This window comes from Nyctereutes procyonoides, unplaced genomic scaffold, assembly GCF_905146905.1.
Source record: "Nyctereutes procyonoides isolate TBG_1078 unplaced genomic scaffold, NYPRO_anot_genome, whole genome shotgun sequence".
In the NCBI taxonomy this organism is placed as follows: domain Eukaryota; kingdom Metazoa; phylum Chordata; class Mammalia; order Carnivora; family Canidae; genus Nyctereutes; species Nyctereutes procyonoides.
In genome coordinates this window covers 17,428,258-17,452,921 of record NW_026575137.1, presented here as the reverse complement: position 1 = coordinate 17,452,921, position 24,664 = coordinate 17,428,258, and the positions used below count along the sequence as shown (strand labels likewise).

General features: G+C 46.1%; 1 protein-coding gene across 1 annotated transcript in view; it reads right to left on the bottom strand.

The window, feature by feature from the left end:
- BAALC (BAALC binder of MAP3K1 and KLF4) overlaps positions 1–22,527 on the bottom strand; it is an 81,794-nt gene extending 59,267 nt beyond the window's left edge. Inside the window, exon 1 of the mRNA XM_055303294.1 lies at positions 22,316–22,527. Within this exon, the coding sequence (XP_055159269.1) occupies positions 22,316–22,475 (160 nt within the window). The 5' untranslated portion in view covers positions 22,476–22,527. The remainder of the gene's footprint in view (positions 1–22,315) is intronic.
- Between the last annotated feature and the right edge of the window lie 2,137 nt (positions 22,528–24,664).

The following is a 24,664-nucleotide window of genomic DNA, read 5'->3' as shown; positions in this document are numbered from 1 at the left end:
ATAAATCCAGTTTAGATGCTGTATTTAGCATTACACACAAAAAAAGAGATTAAGAGGGTATGATTTCCCTTTAAGAGGATTATTACCAGGCTTTCAAAGAGGCACAAGTACCTCACTAATGGTTAATGTGTTCATTGGGTTTGAACAAATTCAACAACCTAGAGATATATTCAAATATATTTATTTACGCACTCTGGAGGTTTTTTAAGAAATAAAACCAGGTATTTTTGAATAACAGTACATCACTACCTGCCTCTTCCCACCATGCTGGCTATGGGAGTCTCCTGACCGGTATACATGCCCATTCCAGAAAATGGTATTTGCCCTCAGGTGTTTCCTCCCCACCTCCCACCCCCACCCATCCATATATCTTCTCCATTTCAAGCCCTGATTCAAGGAGGTCCCTGGAAATATAGAAAGTATCTGTGAAGCCTGCAGAAGCAATCTGGGAAAGCAGGGCTCTCTCCTACTCTCTTCTCAATGACGAATTTTGTTTCTGCCTCCTTTTTTATCTGTCTCCCTTTTCTCTTGTTCTCACACTCTCTGGAACAAAAACAACCAAAGGGGAGCCCTGCAGCATTTCAGAAGCAGATAGGCAGAAATGAGTGCTTCTGTGGTTATAGAAACAAGGGGATTCTAAGAATCAAGCAGGACACAAAAGGCAGAGGTTTAAATTAAGGGTCCCTAAAAAACCTTATGTGAAGATGATCTCCTCTCCCCAAGACAGATCTGTGTCCCATACCCATAAAGCAAACAAGAGAGGCCCTCATTGGATGACAGTTAGACCTAAACATCTAAAAGGAGTTGAACTTCCCAATGTACTTGGGAAAAGCACGGGGGACAGGGTTACAGCCATAATAAACAATGGCTAGTATTCATGGAGCATGTACCAAGAGTTGAGTCCTTGACATATGTTACACCATTCAGTCTGCCCCACAACATTCTAAGGTTGTGTTTTATTCTAAGACAAGTGTGTCATAAAGAAAGTGCCATGTGGATTCACCTGCAAGGGGTTGGGGGTAACATGACCTCATTGGGTTGCTACAAGTATTCAATGATTAGAATAGTGTCTGGCCCAAAGAAAGTAAAATATATAAGTGTTATATAAAAACAAGTAAATCTCCAATTTGCAGATCACAGGTAAGAAAATACATTCTAGTCTGCATCCCGCTGACACGTTGGGGTGTCAGGAAGGCCCTATGCTCCCAGGTCTTGACCATCTCATAAAAACCTCAGGGTCTGTTTGGATCCATTTCAGCTGTAAACTTCTGCTGATCAACACAATTTCTTTGTAACTCTACTTTCACTTTATTCTCCTTGTGCTCATGATCTCAGTGTCTTAGGTGGAGAGAGAGATAGTTTAGAAATATACAAGAGCATATTTGGGGTCTTAAAGGGAGCCATATCATGCAGCCAGGCAAACTGTGAATTAGACAGCTATGTTTCTGTAAATTCATGCAGGTAAACAGCCACACAGTTATGCAGCCATGCAGTCACACAGCTATGCAATCATGCAGCAAAGCAACGGTGTGGTCATTGGAGTATGTAGTTACATATCTGGGCAACCACCCAACTTAGAGCCATGCCTGAAATCTCACAGTTTTATAGCCAAGCAACAGCCCATCACTTTCTTCAAAGGCAAGATAGAATAACAAATTGTGCATGCCCATCTTATCAATCTCAGAAAATATTAATGGAGCTCCTATTTCATGCAAGGCTTCATAAGGGACAGGTGATGAGCAAGACATGATTTTTATCCCCAAGAAGCCCTCATTCCACCAGAAGGGTGGGCCTGTGCATACGTACACAAGGCTGACTATGCAACCATGGAAATAATGATAAAAAGGACAAAAAAATAGAATGGGGCAATGGCGAAACAGAGATTAGTTCCACCTGAGGAGAACTTAGGGAGGTTTTACAGAGGGGATGAGTGGCCTTTGGGTTAGACTTGCATGATGAGGAAGTATGAAGGTAAAATGTTCCATCTGGGGAAACTGTAATGACAGAACAGAAAGGAAAGGCAGGCCTAGGAAACAGTAAGGACTCAAGAATGTGGAATTGGTAGGGACAGAAGGTTCAGGCCAGACATCCAAGGGCCTGGAATGTCATGCTGAAAATGTCATCATTTGTCCAATAGGAAACAGAGGTCATAAAATGTTTTGGGGCAGGAGAGTGACAGAATCACATCTATGGTCAGGCAGGAGTATGAGGAATGACCAGAGAAAAGAAAGATCAGAACTAAGTAAAAGGCTTCGAGTTCCAGCAGGCCTAGCCCTCCTTCCCACCACCACTCAAGTGAAGCCCAAACTCCTGCCCATTGTCCATAGTCCCTATATATTCCATCCCCCTACATGGATCCTCTCCTCCCACACACTCCCTCTCTGGTCTCTCCCATCACTTTGGCCTCATTCTGTGCCTCAATCATGTCAAGCTCCTTCCAGCCTCAGGGCCTTTGCACTTGCTGCTGGCTCTTCCTAAAGCATTCTGGCCCCTCACATTCATGAGTCCATCCCTGCTTTTCATTCACAATTTAACTTAAATACACTTCTCATAGAGGCCTTCCCCAACCACTCAGTCTGTTAACTCATCCTCATCCTGGTTACTCTCTGTTTCATTATCTTGGAGTTTTTTTTCCCATGGTGCTCACCAATGTCTAAAATTATCTAGCTTATTTATTTCTTGGCCCATAAGCATTATCCCCAATCTGAATATAAGCTCCAAGAGCAGAGTCTTGGCCATCTTCTCTACCGCTACAATATTTAAAACAGTGCCCACCCCACACTGGGTGCTGAAGAATATTTGTAGAAAGGAAGGAAAAGTAGAAGAATAAAGGATCATTCTCTATCTGAGAAATGCCTAAAATTAAACTGAGCTTATGGTTTGGGAGAGATAAGCGGGAGCAATGAGAGAGGAGGGGGATGCCTGCCTAGCTGTCAAGATGCTCCCACATCCAGAAAGGTCAATGGGAGACAATTGGAAGGTGAACATTCCCAAGGTCCTGAGCTAGGGTTGGATTCCTGGGGTTGAAAAGATGGAAATGATTCATTACAAGAGACATTTCAGAGACAGTTTGTGGGATTTGATACCACATTAGATGTGCAGAGAGATAGAGAAAGAAAGATGGGAGTGAAAGCAAAATACTGTAAAGTTTTGTACCTGACCAACTAGAGGAGGACTGTGACGAACTGAGAGGGAACACACAGCAGCAGGGGCTGATGTATGAAAGAAGACTTTAATCAGGCCTGGGTCAAGGTGAATTTGATGCACCTGGCCCACTGTAGTCAGATGTCTGGTAAGCAGCTGGAGATGAGGATCTGGAGTCAGGGGAGAGAATCACAGAGCCACCACCAGGGGATATCTGAAGTCAGAAGAATGGATGAGCAAAGGCTGAATGAGGGAAGTCTACTGGCTGAAGGGTGTGAAGAGTTGCATCTCCAAGGGTGGGGGTGAGGGAGAACCAGGATGGAGGGGGCCAGGAAAGGAGGAGGAGGCAGAGAAGACATAATCAGAGGTAGAAGAGAAAGTCCCTGGCAGTGGGGGTGGTGAAACCAAGGGGAAAAGCCAATTTCCAAACTGGGGAGGAGAGTGTGGGCAGAGGAGATGAGCCAGATCAACAGAGCTGAAGAAAGCTGCAGAGAGCTCACAGGGAGCCCTGGCTGCATTTACAACACCGCACTTTGGGGGATGACTTTCAGCAGATTAGTGGGCACGCAAATCACCTATAATGCAGTCTGCTTCATGTGCAGGCGTCCACCTGGCCCCTGTGACACTTGGGAAAGGGGATCAGATGCAAACATGCTGACACTTGAGAGGCTTGCTGTGCCTTTGTTTCTGATCCAGGAGTCTTGTGTCTCACCAGCTTCCAAGAAACTCATAGGCTAACTAGTCCAGTAAAATCTCAGACCCTTCATGGTTCTTAAAACTGCCATGCTCTTCTAGAACCTTGCCATCCCCTCGTCAGGGGTGAGGTCTAATTCCCTGCCTTTGAATCTAGGCAGGCTTGCGACTCACTTGTAACCAAAAGAATGCAGGAAAAAAGTGACACTGCTTAATTCCAAGGCTAGGTCCCAAGAGGCAATGCAGTTTCTGCTTTTTAGCTGGGACTGTGCTGGAGCTCAGAGCAGTTACGTAAACAGCCCAACTGCCCTGAAGGCCACCATACTATGAGGAAACCCAAACTAGCCCCATATAGAGAGGCCCCCTGGACAGTCCCAGAAGAGAGAGAGGCCCAGCCAGCCCCCCAGCTATTCTGCCTCATAGCAAAAACCCAACAATTTTATTTACCAAATAACTTAGGGACTTTTTTTGCTTTTCAAAATATTTCAGTCAATGTCAAAAGATGAAGATTTGCAGCTACTAAATATGATCAAAAGAACAGCCCTAGAGATATGAACAAATCATATACAAGAGGAAAAAGGCAATGTGCCCACAATCATGTAAAAAGACAGCACTCTTCCTCATAGAGATGCAGAGTAAAACCAACTGAGCTCCAATGTCTTACCTGTGAAAGTGACAAAGCCCCCCCTGAGTTTGACACAAAGTCCCCTTGTGATGGCAAGGATGTGGAAAAGCAAGTGTTGTCATCACTGCTGGTGAAAATGCAAAATGTACAGACCTGAGGAGGAGAATTTGGCAATATCGAGCAAAACTACACTTGCATTCAGCCTTTGGCCAACCCCCTTACCCCCAGTTTTAAGAATCTACCTAAAGATAACACTAGCAAAAATGAAAAAACATAAGGATAAAAATATTTGTGTAGCAAAAGTCTAGAAACAATCCCAATGGCCATCAAGGAGACTGGTTTAATAAACCATGACATATTCACACAATTGAGCACCACACAATTGTAGCTATAAAAAAGAATGAAGAGGGACGCCTGGGTGACTCAGCGGTTGAACATCTGCCTTTGGCTCAGGGTGTGATCCTGGAGTCCTGGGATTGAGTCCCACATCGGGCTCCCTGCATGGAGCCTGCTTCTCCGTCTGCCTGTGGCTCAGGGTGTGATCCTGGAGTCCTGGGATTGAGTCCCACATCGGGCTCCCTGCATGGAGCCTGCTTCTCCGTCTGCCTGTGGCTCAGGGTGTGATCCTGGAGTCCTGGGATTGAGTCCCACATCGGGCTCCCTGCATGGAGCCTGCTTCTCCCTCTGCCTGTGTCTCTGCCTCTCTCTCTCTCTGTGTCTCTCATGAATAAATAAATAAAATATTTTTTAAAAATTAAAAAAAAAGAATGAAGAGCTTATCTGTATACTGCTTTGAAATGATCTCTGGAATATGTTAAGCGAAAAGGTACAGAACAAAGGGTATAGTATGTTTATATACTTTTCTAAATGAAAAGATAAACAAAAAAACTAATAAAATGAGTATCTATAGAAGGACAAAGGAAACAGAGTAGAGGGGGTAGAGATGAAAATTAGACTTCTTAAATGTAACTTCTTTGTAGATTTGCCTTTGGAACCATGTAAATTCTTTACCCAAATATAAGGCCAGACAAAATTAAACTGAAATGAAAAAAAAAAACAAAAACAAAAACAAATTTACCACAAAAGCAAAATGAAACAAATGAACCTACCTATATTGCAAGTTGAAGGCTTAACCACACAGAAAGAAATTATTTCAAGTGACTTTAAAACAGTCATCTAGGGGCACCCAGGTGGCTTAGTGGGTTAAGCATCTGACTGTTGATTTCAGCTCAGGTCATGATCTCAGGGTCCTGGGATACAGCCCTATGCTGGGCAGCCTGCTCAGCAGAGAGTCTGCTCATCTCCTCCTACCTCAATTATACATCCCTTTGGGATACACACTAAGGACGAAAAAAAGCCCACAAAAATCTTAAAACATTTTCAGTAACTACATTGTTGGATGAATTATAGGACAAAGTATGTAAGAAAGGGGATCTTGTTTCTGTTAGAAACCAAGATTTTCAGAATCTACAACGAAGAAAAAATAGAAAATTTAAAAATTAAGGGAAAGCACTACAATTGAAAATTTTGTATTGATAATATCAACACAAATATACCAGCTCTTTAAAAAAGAAAATAAATAACTCCTAGCTCTGTCCACAAAAAAGATCTATACACAACAACCAACCTGGTAGCCATGAGCATCCCAAGTGCCCAGGCTGTAGTCTCTAAATATCATATTTCAATTAAAGAAACCAGGGCTTCTTAGAAAAATGGCTATTTTCAAGTCTAGCATAGGAAATCTACAAGCTGAGCCTAAGAAAGTGAGTCATGCCAGAGAGCAAGGACGATCAAAGACTAGTGCAGTTGTGCAAAAAGGAGTCAGAAAGCAACCTGAGGGGCTCTCACTAGTCAAAGACGGACAATTTGAGCACATGCACAAAATAATAATAACAAATGTCATGAATTAAAACTCACTCAAGTATGCTAAAAACCCATAAATTCATAATGATATTTTAAAGAATAACTGTTGATCCCCTTTGTTTTTGTTTTTGTTTTTTTTTTAAGATTTTATTTATTTATTCATGAGAGGCACAGAAAGAGAGGCAGAAACACAGGCAGAGGGAGAAGCAGGCTCCCTGCAGGGAGCCTGATGCGGGACTCAATCCCAGGAATCTGACCTGACCCAAAGGCAGACACTCAACCACTGAACCACCCAGGCGTCCCCATTGATCCCCTTTGAAGAAACTAGGGAATGCACAGAAAACCAATCATCAAAGGGAAAGAAAAGGGCATTTACTCCACCTTTTCATGGAAACCAAATGGGCAACAAGCAAAAGTCATTTTTTATACAAGAATTCCAACTAATAAATGTTGAAATGTGAGAATATTACCGTTTTGCCATTTCTAATAAAATAATTGATGTAGGTAATAATTATCAGCAACGGGAAGCTAAGATACTTTATAAGAGATGGATCGGGTTGGCACAGCTGATGGTAACCTCACAGCAACGAGAGATAACCAGATAGTATATGGTCCCTGATGTGTGCAGCTGGAAGGAAATCATCACTTATGATGCATTCTTACCCCCCAAACTGAATGTAAACCCCAGTAAGCCTGCAGTTCTAATTACTAGTTTACAGAGAACACAGGGACACATTTTAAACAACACCATAGGTGTATAATCAGCAAAATCCATAAAAAAAAAAAAAAAAGGAAACTCTACAGAACAAAAAAACAGGTTTCTTCAACAAATAAAAAGGGGGAAGGAGGAAATGGGAAATCTATAAATTGAAGGAAATTGAAGAAAAAGATAAATGAAACACAATGTGTGGACATTTTTTGTATCCCAACTAAAACAAACTAGTTTAAGAAAAAACATCAATGGGACCATCGGTGAAATTTGGACATAACTGAATTTGGGTTATATTAGAGAATTAAGGAATTTTCTTTAATTTTTAGATGTGATAATGGTATTGTGGTTATAAGGCTGAAGCATATAGAACTGCTGATATAACATCATTTCAACTTAAATGACCGTATCATTCATATGGTTTAATCTTAAATCTTTTTTAAAAGAGTCCCCAACTTTTAGCGATCCATATAAAAGTATTTATGAATGAAGTTACATGTCTTCTGGAATTTGCTTCAAGCTAGTCCAATTGGTGAAAAGGAATGGAGGTAGAGAGGAAATCAGATTTGCCACACATTGATAATTGTTAATGTGGGGTAATGGATACGTGGGGGCTTATTATACTATTCTCCTAATTATATTTATATATTTGAAATACGTGTGTGTCATTTTAAGGTCTTAAACTTTTATATATGTTTGAAATGTTATGTTACAAAAAATGCCTGAGGCTACAGGTAAGGGATTCCAGAATTGTTTTGAGCAATTGCAAGCAGCTGGTATCTGCTGGGAGGAGCAATGCTCAGTTGAAGATATAATTGCTAGGGTGTATATGTGTGTGTGTGTGTGTGTGTGTGTGTGTGTGTGCATGTGTGTGTGTCTGTGTGTGACTGCTTGTATGTTTAAATCACCTTCTCACACAAGTTTTCATTACATTTTCCACTGATTTTTTGCTTGTGGCTGTGGTATTTGAGGGTTCTAACAAGAGTCAGTGTTTGAATTTTGAATTCCTGTGCAAAAGAAGAAAAAATAAAGCTAACCAGCTTGGGCTCATTCTCCCTGGGTCTCTTTGTTTATGTTTTTGGCAGCTTCTATTTAAATGATCCCTCTTCTGTAAGTTCACTGGGTGTTTTCTGCAGTCTTACATAATGGCTAGAAGCCCCTGTCTCTACAAAGGAACACCTGATTCAGAAAAGCAAACATCAAAAACAACGTCCCATTCATCAGCTGCCCAGACTCACAACCAACCAGACTTGTGCTGATTTTTTAAACACTCCCAGCTCTGGGACGCCAGGGTGGTTCAGTGGTTGAGCATCTGCCTTCAGCTCAGGTCCTGGGATCGAGTCTCACATCGGGCTCCCTGCAGGGAGCCTGCTTCTCCCTCTGCTTGTGTCTCTGCCTCTCTGTCTCTATCTCTATCTCTCTCTCTCTCTCTCTCTCTCTCTCTCAGTGTCTCTCATGAATAAATTAATAAAATCTTTAAAAATAAATAAATAAACACTCCCAGCTCCAGCATCACAGCCTGTGGGGGAAACTGAGCACTAAGGAAGGGTGAGTGAAGCTCAGAGAAACCCCAGGGTGATGACTCTTCTCACACCTCCTGAAAGCAGCTCCACACCCTTAGAAGAGTTGCCAGCTGAGAAATGCATCTCCAAGGCAGCAACCACAGCACTGAATCAGGGGGACCTGTGCTGGAGGGATGAAGAGTCTCAATTCCTGGAGGCCTGGGGCAGGGATTGCTCCCCAGAGAAACCAGCACCTTACTCCTGGTGGCGCCTTCAGAAATCGCCTTCAAGGTGAGACTCTTAGTCCCGTTTATATCTGTTCATTCCACCATTGTTAAGGGCTCAGCATGTGCCAAGCTCTTTAGTGGTGCGTTTGAGGCCTGGGACTAGTAACTGCAAGCCCTGTTCTTGTCTCTCCTCCATGCTGCCTCGAGGGTTAAAGACAGTGGCTCTTAAACCCAGCCCAGCCTCAGAATCACCCAGGACAGGAATGGGCCTTGGCGCTGGGCCACAGCCATTCATTTATGTATCACCCATGGCTGCTTTGGTACTGAAAACAGTGGAGTAGTTGCAACAAAGATCACGTGAGCGGTGAAGCCTAAAAGGTTTCCTAGCTGGCCCTTTACAGCGAGGGTTTGCCAATCTGCCGTCTAGGACTCCTTCTCTGAGAGGTCCATGGGCCAGCAGCTCCAGCGTCACCTGGGACCTTGTTAAAAATGCAGAATCTGAGGGCACCTGGGTGGCTCAGTGGTTGAGCGTCTGCCTTTGGCCCAGGGTGTGATCCCGGGTCCTGGGATTGAGTCCTGCATCGGGCTCCCTGCATGGAGCCTGCTTCTCCCCCTGCCTGTGTCTCTGTCTCTGCCTCTCTGTGTCTCTCATGAATAAATGAATAAAGTCTTTAAAAAAGGAAAGACAGAAATGCAGAATCCAAAACCCCACCCCAGACCTAGGGAATTCCGCTTTGTCCTGCCCTAGAGAACCTGTCAAACCTCCAGGCTTTCTGGCCGCTACAGAAGCCCTGGGGTGGGGTCTTTTGTTTACATTGCCCATGTGAATCTGATGTGTAGCCACCAGGGAAATAAGGAGTATAGCCGGCGGGGGCGGCCTCTTGCTGGACCCAGGCTTCCAGGTCTCCCTGCCTGGCGCTCACGGGGCCCTTCCTGAGCGGCGGGGGGCCGGTCCTGACGCGGGCAGGTCACATCCAAGGGCAAGGCGGCTTTCCAGGCCCTGGGCTCAGTGTCCAGCTTCTGAGGTGGATTTGTTGAGTTACCCGGGGATGTTTTTTTAGCATTTTGAGCCGACGTTTCTCCCTCATTAAAGTGGCTGTTTCCAAAAACAAAAAAAAAAAAAAAAAAAACTATCTTCCCTGCAGGACTGACACCTGATGGCCTGCAGAGAGAGGTGACCACTGGGGGCTCACAGCTGAGCGCCTCTCTAGGAACTGCCCTCTGCGGGAGGAAGAGGCCCCACCCAAGGTCACTTCCCCTTGCTGGGTGCAGCCCGAAGCTGATACTTGGGTGGGTTAGGGTGAAAACACCTCTCATTACAATATCTGAAGGGCCATCCCTGCTCCAAAGCCCGAAGCAATTCAACTTCTCCTTTAGCCCAGTCCCACCCCCCTCACCCCTCAAGCCTGTTGTTCCCTAAAGCTCTCCCCAGTAAAAGTCCATCTCAGTCTATTTCCTGACGGTCTGTAAGAGTATATGGCGCGATCGTACACATGACATGGCCATCGGTAAGAAAATGCAAAACGGAGTAAGCGTGCTAGGTGTGTGCTAGCAGGTAACACGTACCTGAGGCAGGCACACAGGAGCTATAGGGCTTTCAGAGGTGGGGGTTGGGGGGATGGCCCGACAGGATAAGGTGCTTCAGGCAAAGCCAGGCCCTGAGTCAGGCTAAGTGGAGGGGACCTGCAGACAGCTAGTAGATGATAAGGCTGAAGAGAAAGCCATACATGCCAGTAAGACAGCTGCATTCAGCTGGCAAAGAAAAATCATGAAAGGCTCTGAGCAGAATAACACGATAATGATCCCAGTAATGCTTCAGGAATATTCACCTGGCAATGGTGTGAAAGAAACTGGAGTGGCAGTGACTGGGGGTCAGGGGACAGGTCAGAAAGCCATTGCAAATGTCCAGCTGATGGACAATGAGGGCCAGAGCCAGTGGTCAGTTAGGCGACCGGCATGAAAGGAAGAGCACAGGGCTCAGAATGCTACGGAGCTGGGTTCCAACCCCCCCTCAGCCCCTGGGGCCTTGGAGTCCTAGCCAGTCACCCCGCCTCTCTGGCTTCTCCCCACCTGCCCAACGGGGGGGGGGGGAGGGGGCGGCTAACAGAATTAGGTAATGAATATTCAGTGCCTGGCACATGCCGGGCACACAGTTCACCAAAGCCACGCTCGCGAGGCAGTGGCTGTGTTCATCTGTGTTTGCACACACACCACTTATCACCCCAGCCAAGCACGCCTGAGGCTGGCTGCTCCGAAGACGGTCCCTAAAAAGTGATTCTTGCACGTAGTAATTTCAGGAGGCCTCGATTTCGTGCTCCCACTTGGATTGTCCCCCTTACGAAGGGTGCGCAGGCAATTGCCACCTCCATTGTCGCTGCTGCGCTGTGCCCTGTTGTTATGACGACCGGTTTCCCAAACAGCCCTGCTGTTTGCTTCAAATCCTTTCAGTTTCCTCCTGCCCCAAGTCCACAAGGCCCAGAAACAATAGCGGGGTAGGTTTTGTAGATTTCCGCAGGAAATACCGTCAAGTCTTTAAATTAGCCAATTGGCTGCCTGTTGCTTCTCCAACAGAAGCCCCAGCCTGAGCATCAGTGTCACCGTGCACAGCCAACCTCCACAAACATTCCTGCTGATTGGAAATCGGTGCCACGGAATATCAGCTGGCACGTCAGTTTCTGGCTGGCATTAACTTTGCAGGAAAATGACTCAGAAAACAAAGGAATGTCCTCTGTACCTCTTATGTACACCGCACAGTCTGATGCTACAGGACTAATTCGGGGGAGCCTGGATGGCTCAGTCAGCTAAGCGGCTGCCTTGGGCTCAGGTCATGAGACCAGGGTCCTGGGATGGATGCCGGGGCTCACTGCTCAGCAGGGCGTCTGCTTCTCCTCCCTCTGCCCCTCCCCCTACTCATTCTCTGTCTCTCTCTCAAATAAATAAATAAATATTCCAAAGATTTAAGTTTAAGCTATTGTTTGCATTATTTCTAAAATCAGTTCAGTATTAGCACATGAAACTTTCTCAACCAATATCAACCTTTCGGCAGCCCCGGTGGCTCAGCGGTTTAGCGCTGCCTTCAGTCTGGGGCATGATCCTGGGGGCCTGGGATCCGGTCCCACGTCGTCAGGTTCCCTGCATGGAGCCTGCTTCTCCCTCTGCCTGTGTCTCTGCCTCTCTCTCTCTCTATGTCTCTCGTTAATAAATGAATAAAATCTTTAAAAAAAAAAAGTCAACCTTTGTGAACTCAACGCACGGTAATGCTAAAAATGCTATTTATTATTATTATTACTGCAAAATCTTAATATCTTAATACCAATAACCATGCTGCTCTGGTTTCTAGCAGACCTCCTCCTCCTCACTTTCCTTTCTCCCTTCTTCCTTTCTCCTACTAATCCTCTCTCCCCTCTGAGGTAGCCTTACAATGGAAGGTGTAGTTACCCTGCTGGCAGCCTACCCAATATCCATTCTCCCTCCCCTTTTTTGCCAAAAGGACCATGATACTTTCAGGGTAATGGTGTATGCCCAACTAAAATTCCTGATCTCCTAGACTGTCTTGCAGCCAGCAGTGGCCATGCAACATAGATCTGGCCAACGATACTGAAGCAAACCTTACTGACTTCTGGGAAAGCTATCACTTTTACAGATAAAAAGGAACAGACTCAGGGAGAATGCATCTCTCCTCACCTTCCTCCTATCTAAAGTAAGATGCTATAACAGCTTGCAACTATGAGGATGAAATCCACATACCACGGATGGCCAAGTAATAAACTCAAAGAGCTTTCCTTGACAGCTTCCTGAGCAGTGTAGCTATCTACCCCCAGACTTTCTATGAAGTGTAGAATTTAAAGCCTCCACTTGCTAAACCACATTCCTCTGGTTTCTGTCCCTACCACCAAAAGCAATTCCTTACCGATACTGATACAAAAAATGAGGAGAGTTCCTTCCATTCAACAAATATTCTTTGAGTGCCTACTCTGTTGCTGAATGCCCTGCTAAGTACTCGGGCTATAGAAGCAAATATGATCGGCAGCCCTTCACCTCCTGGAATGAAGGAGTAAAGAAATAAACAGTAAATGAACAAGACAACGGCAGGCTTGGTGATTGGACAAAAAAAAAAAATCAGATGGTAACTGGGGAAGGCTGGTCTCTCTGAGGAGGTGGTCATCTGAATTGGGAGCTGAAAGGGGACATGGAGTCAACCAGGTAAAGAGTGGGGGGGGGGGCCTCCAGCAAATGCCCCAGGAAAGTGGTGGCAGTGTTCAAAGAACAAAGAAGAAGCCAGCATGCAGGACAACTGTGTGTGTGTGTGTGTGTGTGTGTGTGTGTAAGCAGGTCAAGGAAAGGGGTTGCTGGGGTCTTATTCTACATATAATAGATTAGGAAGCTACCAGAGGCTGTTAAACAAGAGAGGGACAAGACCTGATATATGTTTTTAAAAGATTTTTCTCCCACTAACATGAAGAATGACTTGTCAAGGGCAAGAGCAGAAGCAGGCTATTGCTGAGGTTCAAGCAAAACGTGACGGTGGCCTGGGCTCAGGGAAGAGCTGGAGATGTGGTGTAGCCCTTCACTGTGGAATGGGACTGCCTGTGATGTGTCCTCACCTACAGTGACAACAAAGAACAACCTCATGAGTGCACTTAGAATCCACACAGGCAGATAAGAGGGCAGGGTAGCTAAACACATCTTTTGTTTTTTGTTTTTTGTTTTTAGCTAAACACGTTTTAAAAATGCTGAGGTGCCCAGAAGAACATATAACAGGTGACTAGAGGGAAACATGGGAGAATTCACAGCAAGTCTTTGATTTTTTTTTTTTTTATTTAGTATTCAGAGGGAAAGAACAGCATAGTGTTGGGAGCTATTACACAGGGACTGTCACGGCATGTTAATAAGGAATTAACAGAATTGCCAAGAGGTGGTAAGAATACTGAAGTTCTAGAGCATGAATTGTTTTTGGGTGCAATTACCAACACCCATGACTTGCTCCAGCAATGCCAGGCAGCTCAGAACCAGGGATTGTAAGGAGGACAAGGGAAGAATGACCTCAGGTTTGAGCCTGAGCCCAGGGCAAGACTGAGAGGTGAGGAAGTCCTGGGTACAAGAATGGCAGCACTGGGGGTGCCTTGGTAGCTAAATTGGCTAGGAATCTGCCTTCAGCTCAGGTCGTGATCTCAGGGCCCTGCTCGCTGCTCAGTGGGGTTCTGTGTCTCCTCTGCCCCTCCCCCTGCTTGTGTTCTCTCACTCTCTGTCTCTCTCAAATAAATAAAATCTTTTTTAAAAAGAACAGCAGCATTAAAAGACCACACACTTCATATTTGTGGACACATTCATTCTACGATGATTCCTATCCTACAATGTGGAAACTGACAAGCTAAACTTGTTCAAGGTCACAAATCTGGTAAATATCTGCTTTCAAAGTCTAATTCCTTAATCACAGAAATATAATTCTTCAAGCAAAATAATGAGGAAGATGATGATGATAAAAAAGAGAGCCCAGAAAAGTCCAGAGACTGGAGGTCATGATGGGTATGAGAAGCTGGCTCATTGAAGGAGAGGAAACATATGAAATTGTAAATGGACAGCCCATCAGGCTGGGTGGTCTCTGGGTGAGGACATATTACAGCCTGGTGCAGTGGCTCTGGCTTGGACTCTGGGGCTGAAGGGCCTCTGGCTACGAGCTACCCACTCAGTCTTGTGCAAATCACCACTAAAATGCCCAGGAAGATAGACAAAGACCCAGACTCACAATCACCCAAAATGAAGACTAAGAGATAACCTAATCCCATAATCTAAGAGAAATTGGCACTATCTAGAAGGAAGATGAAGCTGGATTAAGAAATATCTAAGGCTTCTGGTTTTGCTTCTTTATATAGACACCATGTGGCAAGACGCAGGTAGACACTCTACACCTATGCACCCGATCCGGAGCTGGTAGGGATGGGGTTTTACCCAAACCAGAACGCTGGGCAGCCCGTCTACGTGCCACACGGGCATTTGAGGCTCAGACGGAGAGCTGGTCCCTGCACACACCCCACATGCCATGTCAGTACATTCATAAAGCAACCAGGAATCCCAGAAAACAGCTGGGAAGAATATGAAACTTGGCCTGAGCCAATCCTTGGGGGTGGCAGTGAGGTGACAGGGGACACGGTAACTATAAACAATGGAGTCACAATATGCATTTGCTTCCTATATAATTCACCTGAATTCAACTAGATTTGCTCAAGGGAGGAAAATCCCTTCACTTATCCATGACCTTCCCCACCCCTCACCTCTTCCTCCATTCAGACTAGCCTTTGGCTGCCACTACCTCCAAATACTTCCCTAAATGCAAATAAAACAACTTTTTTTTTCTCTCAGCCTCTGAGCTTCCAAGAAATTTGAGGAAGTTCTCCTCTACCTCTCAAACTTAAACACAATCCCCACAGTAAATGTCTACGGCTGCCCCATAGACACCTAGATGCAGGACCTGAAGGGTAAAACTCTAATGATGACAGAGGCATTGTTTCTCTACACTTTCTGAAGTTTCTTAAGAAACATCCTTGCATTTGAAACCAGAAAAAAAAAAATTAATCTGCCCCAAGACTACATCTCTAACAAGCCCACCAGGTGACTGGGAAGCAGGTAATTTTCAGAGCACCCTTTTACAGCCCCCCTCAGGGTGCCCAGGACAGGGAGGGTGCAGCAGTAGTGTCCCAGGCCTGCCTGGTCTGCTCAAGGGTTCCATTCCTCAGCCTTGTAAATGCTGGCAGGAGGTTCCCACTCCAAGTAGTTTTTCAAAACAGCTAAAGGCAGATGGGGTGGAGGAGGGCACTAAATCCGTACTTAGCAGTTACAGCATGATGGACATTGCCCCCGGTTTAGAAACAAGGCACCTGATTCCCAACGTGGGCTCTTTCACTTCCTAGGTGGGTGACCTTACTCTGATCTCTTCATCTCACTGAATCTGTTTCCTCGTCTAGTAAATGGAGGTTACAATGATCTGTAAGGTTATTTTAGAGAGTTACGTAAACTAATGTCCCAAAGAAAAATTCTCACATACATTAGATGCTCAATAAATGCTAATTGAATTTAAATGACCAAGGAAATAGACCCAATCTCTGAAGGAAGTATGAGGTAGTGACAATAGAAATCCTCTCTCTTATTACTTCCAAATGTTCACAGTGTTAGTGCTCACAAATACATTTATATTAGCTTTCCAGGGCTGCTGTAACAAAGTACCACACACTGGTGGCTTAAGCAGAAGAAATTTATTGTTGCACAAGTCCAAGATGAGGAATCTGAGATCGGGGCAGTTCCTTTTGAGGGCTGTGAGGAAGAATCTGCTCCATGCCTCTCCCCTAGCTCCCGGGTGGCTTGCTGGCAGTCTTGAGCGTTCCTTGGCTTGTAGAAGCATCACCCTGACCTCCGCCTTCATCTTCACATGGTGTTCCCCCTGTGTGGCTGTTTAGGTGTTCAAATTTCCCTTTTTATAAGGACACTAGTCACACTGGATTAGGGCCCATATTAACGACCTCATTTTAACCTCTGTAAAGACTCCATTGCTGAAAAGTCACATTTGGATGTGCCAGGGGTCAGGACTTCATGTTAAAATTTGGGGGGCAGACAGTTGAGCCTCTAACAACAGAGCAATGGAGACAGCTGGGGGGCAGAGTGGGAGGAGAACACGTAAGGTGAATGTTGGTGGCAGCTAAGCTGGAAGGGGCTAGATCATAATGTGGGCTCAGGATATACCATCCAGTGTCCTCTCCAGATGAAAGCCAAGAGATATTCAGACTAGCCAGAGAGTCTCTGTAGGAGTCCCAGCAGAGATAGGATTTTACAACAGAAGCAAATGGTCTTTGAGAGTGGCTAGAGGCTGTGGGTCTGACACACAGGGCTCCTGGGATGTCAGCCCAGGTCATTGGCCAGGGACAAGAGGCTCATGCATCCAACAGAAGGGACAGAACAGCCTTATCAGCAGGAAGGGGTTGTGGGTGAATAGATCCCCAGGCCAAGGCAGGACCACTATCGGTCTCAGCCTGAGGGATTGCTGAGTACAGTGTAAGCCAGGAAAAGACTCCGTGGTGCTGGCCGAGAGGGGACTATCTTCCTCTGAGTGGGGCCCAAGTTTGGAACCTTAAAGTCATCTCTTGTCAGAGTTAGAATAGTTTATCTGGTATCTAACAAAGACACAGTTCAGTGGACTGATTTCTAAGATAGAATCATCTAGGATAAGACTCAGGAAAGAGGAGATAGGATAAAACTTCATTTGCTTAGCTGGATCATTTGTCCAACTCTACATTTTTACAGGCAGGCATGCAACCATCAGGCATGCAGTGATTGCTGGCAAGCTGGCAGGGCTCACAGGCCAACTGGATGGACAGAGGCATGAACAAGCTTCAGCAATGCAGCGTGACTGGTGTCATTATGCAAAGTCCCTGGAGAGCCTGCAGCAGGGTGTATATAACTCTACCCCGGTGTGTCCTGGGCCACGAGCCCATGAGACTTCCTTAACTTGATGAACGGCCTGGGTTTGCTCCCACCTGTTTTTGTAGGTGGTTTCTGCAAAACAACCCTTGTAACAAAGAGGCTTATGTTTGACAAAGGGGGCAGAGAAAAGTGGGGGTGTTTTCTTACTATGCAACCAATCAGGTAGACAAGAACCCAGAAAAGATGCACAGATGGAACTTCTGAGGAAAGAAAACATCTCTGGAGACTACAGGAGAAAGAAAGGACAGAGAGAAGGTTCAGGAGATTCAGTCATTAAAGAAAGAAAGGGCCCATTATAGCCGGGCACAGCATTAGGCACAAGAATCCAGTGATGAGCAACAAGACCCCCTTACCTTGTCATGCTTGAGGGGGTAAGCATTAGCTGATAAATCATCTGAAAATATAACTACAAGTATAACAGGTAGACAGAGGGAGGAGGGTGGGGAGGGAGGATCCTTGTCCACCAGAAAGCCCCAGGTGAGCTCTCTACTGGGACTCTCTCTGGAGGAAGGAAGCAGGATAACCTTCCTTCACCTGCCCCACAGTGAGGGCCTGCAGAACAGTCCTGCTTCCTCTGCCACCCTCCTCAGGGTCTGTACACACACTGCTCCTTGCCCCCTACTCCCTGGCAAAATGAACTACTCAGTCGTGTGTAGTCCTCCAGCATCTTTCCCTCATGCGGTTCCAGTATGGTCTACATGTTGACCTGAAGCATGTCCACCTGTGTGTCTGTCCCCACTATATTATTCATTTCTTACAGTTCAAGGAACATACCTTAATCTACTCTGTGTCTAATGTGTATTGAATGAATAAGAGAGTGAATAAATATCTTTTACCTTTAGTCTGTCAACACAGGGAAACAGAGACCTAGAATATCATCTTAATGGCACTATCAAAATGAATCAAAGTCAGCACGTTTAAACATTAATCTGAAACCAAAGAGATACGTTTTAATAGGAATAAATTTAAAAACCTCAACTTTGGGTTACTGAAATCAATAATATGAACGCAGGACTCATGAGGGGGAAAAAACCATTCATTTGGCAAACATTTGCTGAATGCTATCTATGTTCCAGTCACTGTTCCAGGTGCTGGATATATAGCACAGACAATGTCTCCAATTCACAGGACTTAAATTTGACTAGAAAAAATAGATCTAAGAGTTTTAACTAAGCACAAGTTTAATGTGAGTCATCAAGATAATACAGCAACAGCAGGAAAACAAATCTTAACCTGATTTTGCCGGCACCAGGAGAGAGCCCACATGTTGCCCTATACCAAGAACTTGGCGCTAACCACAGGTCTCTTGTATCAGCAGGGACTTTAACAAACCAAACAGCATATCTGGAATAATATGGTCAGGTCCCCACAAGTCTGAAAAACAACTGAAGGATTTGCATGTGTTTGGACTGGAGAACCAATGGTCAGAGGAGATGCAACAGCCATCTTCAAATATTGAGAGTTGTCTGCACAAGACTTGACTGCAAGGGCATGGAGTTCACCAGGTAGAAATTTCAAAGCAATAAAGAGAGTGTCTCACAACAGGATTTGCTCCACTAAGGTATGGGAGGCCTCCTTCCCTAGGGAAGACACATTCCATCCTCAGGGATGCTCCAGAAAAAAAAACTATGCTGAGACCAGACTAGAATATCAAGAGATCACAGTAGACTTTGAGTTCCATCAACTGTAAAAGCAAGAATTCTATAGTTAATCTCCCATTAATCAGAAAGGCAGTATTTAGGAGTGTGGGCTTTGGATTCAGGCAGAGCTGGATCCCAGTACTAGACTGGAAAAAGTCACTCCCACACTCTAGGCCTCATTCCCTTACTAGTAAGAGAAAGATGGTTGCAGTTCCTACCTCATCCTGGCCATGAGGATTAAGTGAGATGATTTACGTTAAGTGCTGCTTTGTACAGTACCTGGCCCTTGGTAAGTCAATAAACATTAGCTGATGGTAATATTGAGTGCTCTTCATTTTATTTTACATATTTCAATTTATTTAGGTAAATCATTTTGCTGTGAGTCCCTAATTTCATAATCCTCCATCTTTCATTTACCAAAGTAATTATTGTAGCAATTTAAAACTATAAAGTAGAAGGACTTTAGAGAAATTTGAAGTGTTTTATTCCCTAAATAAATTAGGAAAATACCTAACAGTACAAGAAGGGATATTTAAGGGTGTAACTTAAGGGACTTGTGATCAAAGTAATATTGGGATGCTACTCGTGTACGGGATGGCTGAGCAGGCTGGGGTATGGCAACCCCAGGGACTCTTCTTCTCCTTGAAAGACCCCCATCAGATAACAGAAGTAAGAATCAATCCAGCAAACTGATTTTATGAGGACTAAGTCATGTCAGACCAATTTAATTTCCTCCTGTAACAAAGAAATAGGCTGCTGTGACACAGGGAAACAATGAATAGCAGATACTGTGATTTCAGCTAAGTCTTCAATTCCAGGCTATGAAATAGCCAAATCTAAGAAGTTAATTGAATTCTGCTGGCTAGTGGAGAGGATTTTTAAAAACAGGCACCAAAGGCTCAGGATCTACTTTCCTTTGTAGGACTGGCAGAAAAAAATGCCCCTTTCCTGCAGTAAAATGCAGAATTCATCCAACAAATATTTATCAAGCACTGTCATGTGACATGCCCTCAGTCTGGATTGGATGAAGAAACTGAAGTAAGATTGACAAGCAGACAGACTTAAATGGGACTTTTCAGTAGACGTGAGTATGGTTCTGGTGGTTGGGGAGTGCTACAGAAGAAATGGAATCTTTGAACTGGGCTGAGTATTTCAAGGAAATAGGTACAGTTTTAAAGAACAGCTGTTGGGATGGGGCCTGAGAGGCTCAGGTGGTTAAGCGTCTGTCTCTTGATTTCAGGTCAGCTCATGATCTCAGAGTCCTGAGATGGAGCCCGATTTCAGGCTGTGTGCTGGGCATGGAGCCTGCTTAAAATGCTCTCTCTCCCTCTGCCCCTCCCTACCCCACTCCAACCCTGCTCATGCTCTCTCTCTCTCTTAAAAATCAAAACAAAAAAACAAAACAAAACAACAACAACAAAAAAAAAACAGCTGTGGGATGAGAAAGGCACTTTGAAGATCTAGGTTAAATGGATTCAAATGGGCAAACTTCAGTAGCAAGGACGTCTTCAAGACCACCTGCCTGGCAAGGCTGCCCTATATTTAGCAAGGAACCACAAATGAGCATGCTTGTCCCAGGCTGCACCTGTTGCAGGGACCCAATCTGATGAGGCACAATGAGTCAAGATGGCAGACTAAAAAGCAATGAGTACCGGAGATGAATATTTAGCTATCCCATAATAAGCATCTCATACCCATACACACCAGACACTCCCAGTCACCAAGGCAACCTTGCCTTGAAGCTGAACTTTGTTTTTTTTTTCACACTAGATCTTTTTAACCATTTTTCCTTGGAGTGCAGCTCTGGCCTTTGACTCTGCTGAGAAACACCACACCTTCTTGGGAAATGCTGTTAAATCTAACATTTACCAGGTCCCCTTTGAAGGCTTATGTCTTATCCTTGTTTCTGACACTGAGCTGAGTCAACACATCGTTTGGAAACTTGCTGAAAGCACCAGCAACACAAAGTAACCATTATGATTGCCTGCCGCTGTGTCAGAAAAGTTAGAGACACAGTGTTATGTCTTCCACTGTTTTCACTGACAGTCTTGCTTTTTAAAAAAGGGAATCACCAAGTTCATGTGGACAAGGAACCAGCTTTGATCCTTAAAGATGGAGAGACTGATTCTCAAGATTAAAGTGGCAGTTCTTATGTAGGAAGCATGGATATAAGATTATTGAACTTTTCACATTTCTTTCCTCCTCCTTATAATTTACAGTATGCTTCAAATTAACCTCGTTTTCCTCTTTTAGAAAATATTTTATTTATTTATTTGAGAGAGAGAAAGCTTGAGCAGGGGAGGGGCAGAGGGAGAAGCAGGCTCTCCGCTGAGCAGGGAGCCCAACATGCTGGATCCCAGGACCCTAAGATCATGACCTGAAACCTAAGGCAGACACTTAACTGAGCCACCCAGACGCCCTTTAACATCATTTTCTAGCTCAGGTTTCATTATTCAAAAATTTTGAATTCAGGGCAGCCCCAATGGCGCAGCGGTTTAGCTCCGCCTGCAGCCCGGAGTGTGATCCTGGAGACCCTGGATCGAGTCCCACGTCAGGCTCCCTGCATGGAGCCTGCTTCTCCCTCTGCCTGTGTCTCTGCCTCCTTCTCTCTGTGTCTCTCATGAATAAATAAATAAAATCTTAAATATATTTTAAAAAATTTTTTGAATTCATTATTCAAAAATTCAAAACAACATAAAGGGATCCAGAAACAGTTAAAATATTTTTATGCAAATAATGATCTGACTTTTGACAACGTGTTTGTCCTTTTCCACCAACATGTTTAGGACTAAAGGTAAGTCTCTCTACGGTTATTAGCTATTAGCATCTGCTTAAAAAAAAAAAATCCCTCTGATTTGTGACTGGACCAGAAAGTTCTTTGCATATCCTTCTATTAGATCTCTGCTAGAGAGGGACTGTTCGGGCATGTAGTCCACAGCCGTAATCCTGCCTCCCAGGGAGCACGGCGGCACCACGGGGTGGGCAGGCAGGTCCCTGCCGTGGCCCGAGGGATGGAGAAGCGGGCTCAAGGGCCGGGCGGGCGAGCGCGGGGCCCAGCTCCGGTTTTCGGGCGTTCGCCGCCCGAGGGAACTCCCTCCCTGCGGGGACAGAAGGCGCCAGCCGAGCGATCGGGGTCAGGCGCCCGCCTGTGAATCCGGGCAGAGTGGGGCCAGCAGCCGGTGCTCGGAGACGTGGCCGGACCGAGGGGCGGGGGGCCCGGGGGGCGGGGGGCCCGGGGGCGGGGGCGTGCCGGGTGGGCTGACCCCCGCGGGGCTGCGGGGCTGCGGGGCTGCGGGGCTGCGGGGCTGCCGCGGCCCCGGGGATGGGCTCCGCCGCCGCAGGGGTGTCCCGCTGCCCCGCGCCCTGGGCCTGCGTCGGTCGGTCTGTCCTCCTGCCCCCGCGCCGCAGCGCCGGCCGCCCGGCCCCTCCCGCTCACTCACCCGCCTGCAGGCCGCCCGCCTCGGGGCCGCTGTCCGCGGCAGCGGCGCTGGGCGGCGCGTCCGAGTCGGTGTAGGTGAGCCAGGTGGACTCGGTCTCCCGGGTCCAGCTCTCGTAGTAGCGGGGCTCGATGGCATCCGCCCGGCTCCCGCCACAGCCCATCCTCCCGCGCTGCGGGCGCGCCCGGCGCCCCGGCGGCTCGCGGCTCCGGCGGCGGCTCAGCCCCCGCGGCGCAGCCCAGGCCGGCGAGGCGGCGGCGACATCGCGTCCCCGCAGCCCGCAGCCCGCAGCCCGCAGCCCGCAGCCCGCCCGGCTCCCGCTCCCGGCCCCCGGCTCCAGCCGCGCCCGCCGCCCCCCGCCCTCCTCTTCGCCTGCGAGGCCCTCCCTCCCGCGCTCGCGTCCCCTCACCCTCACCCTCACCCTCAGCCTCGGCTCCCGCTCCCGCTCCCCCTCCCCCTCCGGGGCGGCGGCCAGGGAAGGAGAGGGAGGCGGGGGTCCCTAGAGGGCTTCGGCCACGCGGGGCGGGATTACCGCCTCCAGGTCCGGCGCACCCAGCCGGCCGCACCCCCGCCGGGCCGTCCATTCACCTGTTCACCTATTCATCCGTGCACCGTTCTTTCCCTTCCTTCCTTCCTTCCTTCCTTCCTTCCTTCCTTCCTTCCTTCCTACCTCCCTTTTCTCCTTCCTTCCTCCCATTCCTCTATTCTGGAGAGAACTGGAGCCCTTGGGAAAGGATCCCAAGCATTCTCACCACTTGTTTCAAAGCGGTAGAGCTGAGGACAAGCCCCCCAAATGGGCAGAGAGTAATGCCACAAGAATTTAAAAAACAGAGCCCTTGCCTGGTCTTAACTGGTTTGGAGAGTAGGAGGGGGGGCCTATGATCTCTGAGAGAGTTGGACTAGACTCTAACACCTTTCCAGTTTTGTGACTTTGAACTTTGTTTTCAAGAGAGCAAAACAAGGACCAGGAACTGTTGAGCATCCAGCACACCCTCTCTGAAAGGGGCTGGGAGGCATGGCTGGCTTCCCTCCAGTCCCACTCGCAGCCTAGACATCCCTGTGTCCACTGCCCAGCTGTCAGCCTTCCATTCATTCAAGTTGCTAAGTGTGCCAAGTTGCACACTTAGCAACTTGTTGCACACTAGAGCTCGGACTTGGGTAGGCCAGTGAATTTACCTGTCCCAAAGAAGCCGGAACACCTGGTAAAAGAAGGAAACTACCCTTAGCGAGGGCTAGGAAAAGGTAAGAATTGGAAGAATAAATCCTCAATGACCCAGCCCTGCCAGAATAGAACATGATGCTGAATGAGTATTGTTTTCATTCATTCAATATATATTTACTAAATACATATTATGGAAAAACACTTCTATATATACAATACCCATGTAACATATTGTGTATATTACTCATTGTATATAGACTGTAGTGTGTACTGTTTAATACATCTTATAAAGTATATAGAATAAAGGGGTAGTATTCACTATGTCGTACATAACATATAGAATATAGACTACATTGCCTATACTATGTAGCATTCAGTAGAAAGACCAATTCTAGGGCATTACCTTCAAATAATCAATGTTCATCAAATATTTTCTTTTTTAAAAAGATTTTATTTATTTATTTATTTGAGAGAAAGAGAGAGAGAGAGTGAGCACAAGTAGGGGGAGAGGCAGGCAGAGGGAAAGGGAAAAGCAGGCTCCCCACTGAGCAGGCAGCCCTATGCAGGACTTGATCCCAGGAACCTGGAACCATGACCTGAGCTAAGGGCAGATGCTTAACCAACTGAGCAACCCAGGTGCCTCTCATATATATTTTTTTTAATGAATAAATGACAAGAGGCAATATGGGGATGTGGTTAAGAGCAGAGACCTAGGGCCCAACTCTGAGTTTGGAGCTTGGCTCTGCCACTTACCAACTGGACAACGTTGGGCATGTTTCCTAACCTCTCTGTGCCTCAGCTTCTTCTCTGTGAATGGGGATAATAAATTGTCTTAATATGTGTAAAGTGCTTGGAAGAGTGCCTGGCACCAAAAAGCACTCAATTACTCAGTCACTGTTAGCTATCATGCACATTTGGGGCAAGAAGCAAAAATGGCATCCCTGAAGGAGGAAATCACTGAAATGATGTATTTTCACATGAGATAATGTCTGTGAAATTCTTACCACACAGAAGTTAGGAAAATGATATTTTTCTTTTCCTTCCTTCCTTTTTCCATTATGTTACTAGCAACCTTCCTGCAAATTTCTTACCACCATTCCTGCATAATCATCGACAGAGCAACATCCTATTTTTTCATGGAATCTCTTCTTTTACTATATAACACCACAAATTCAGAGAAATTTTGAACC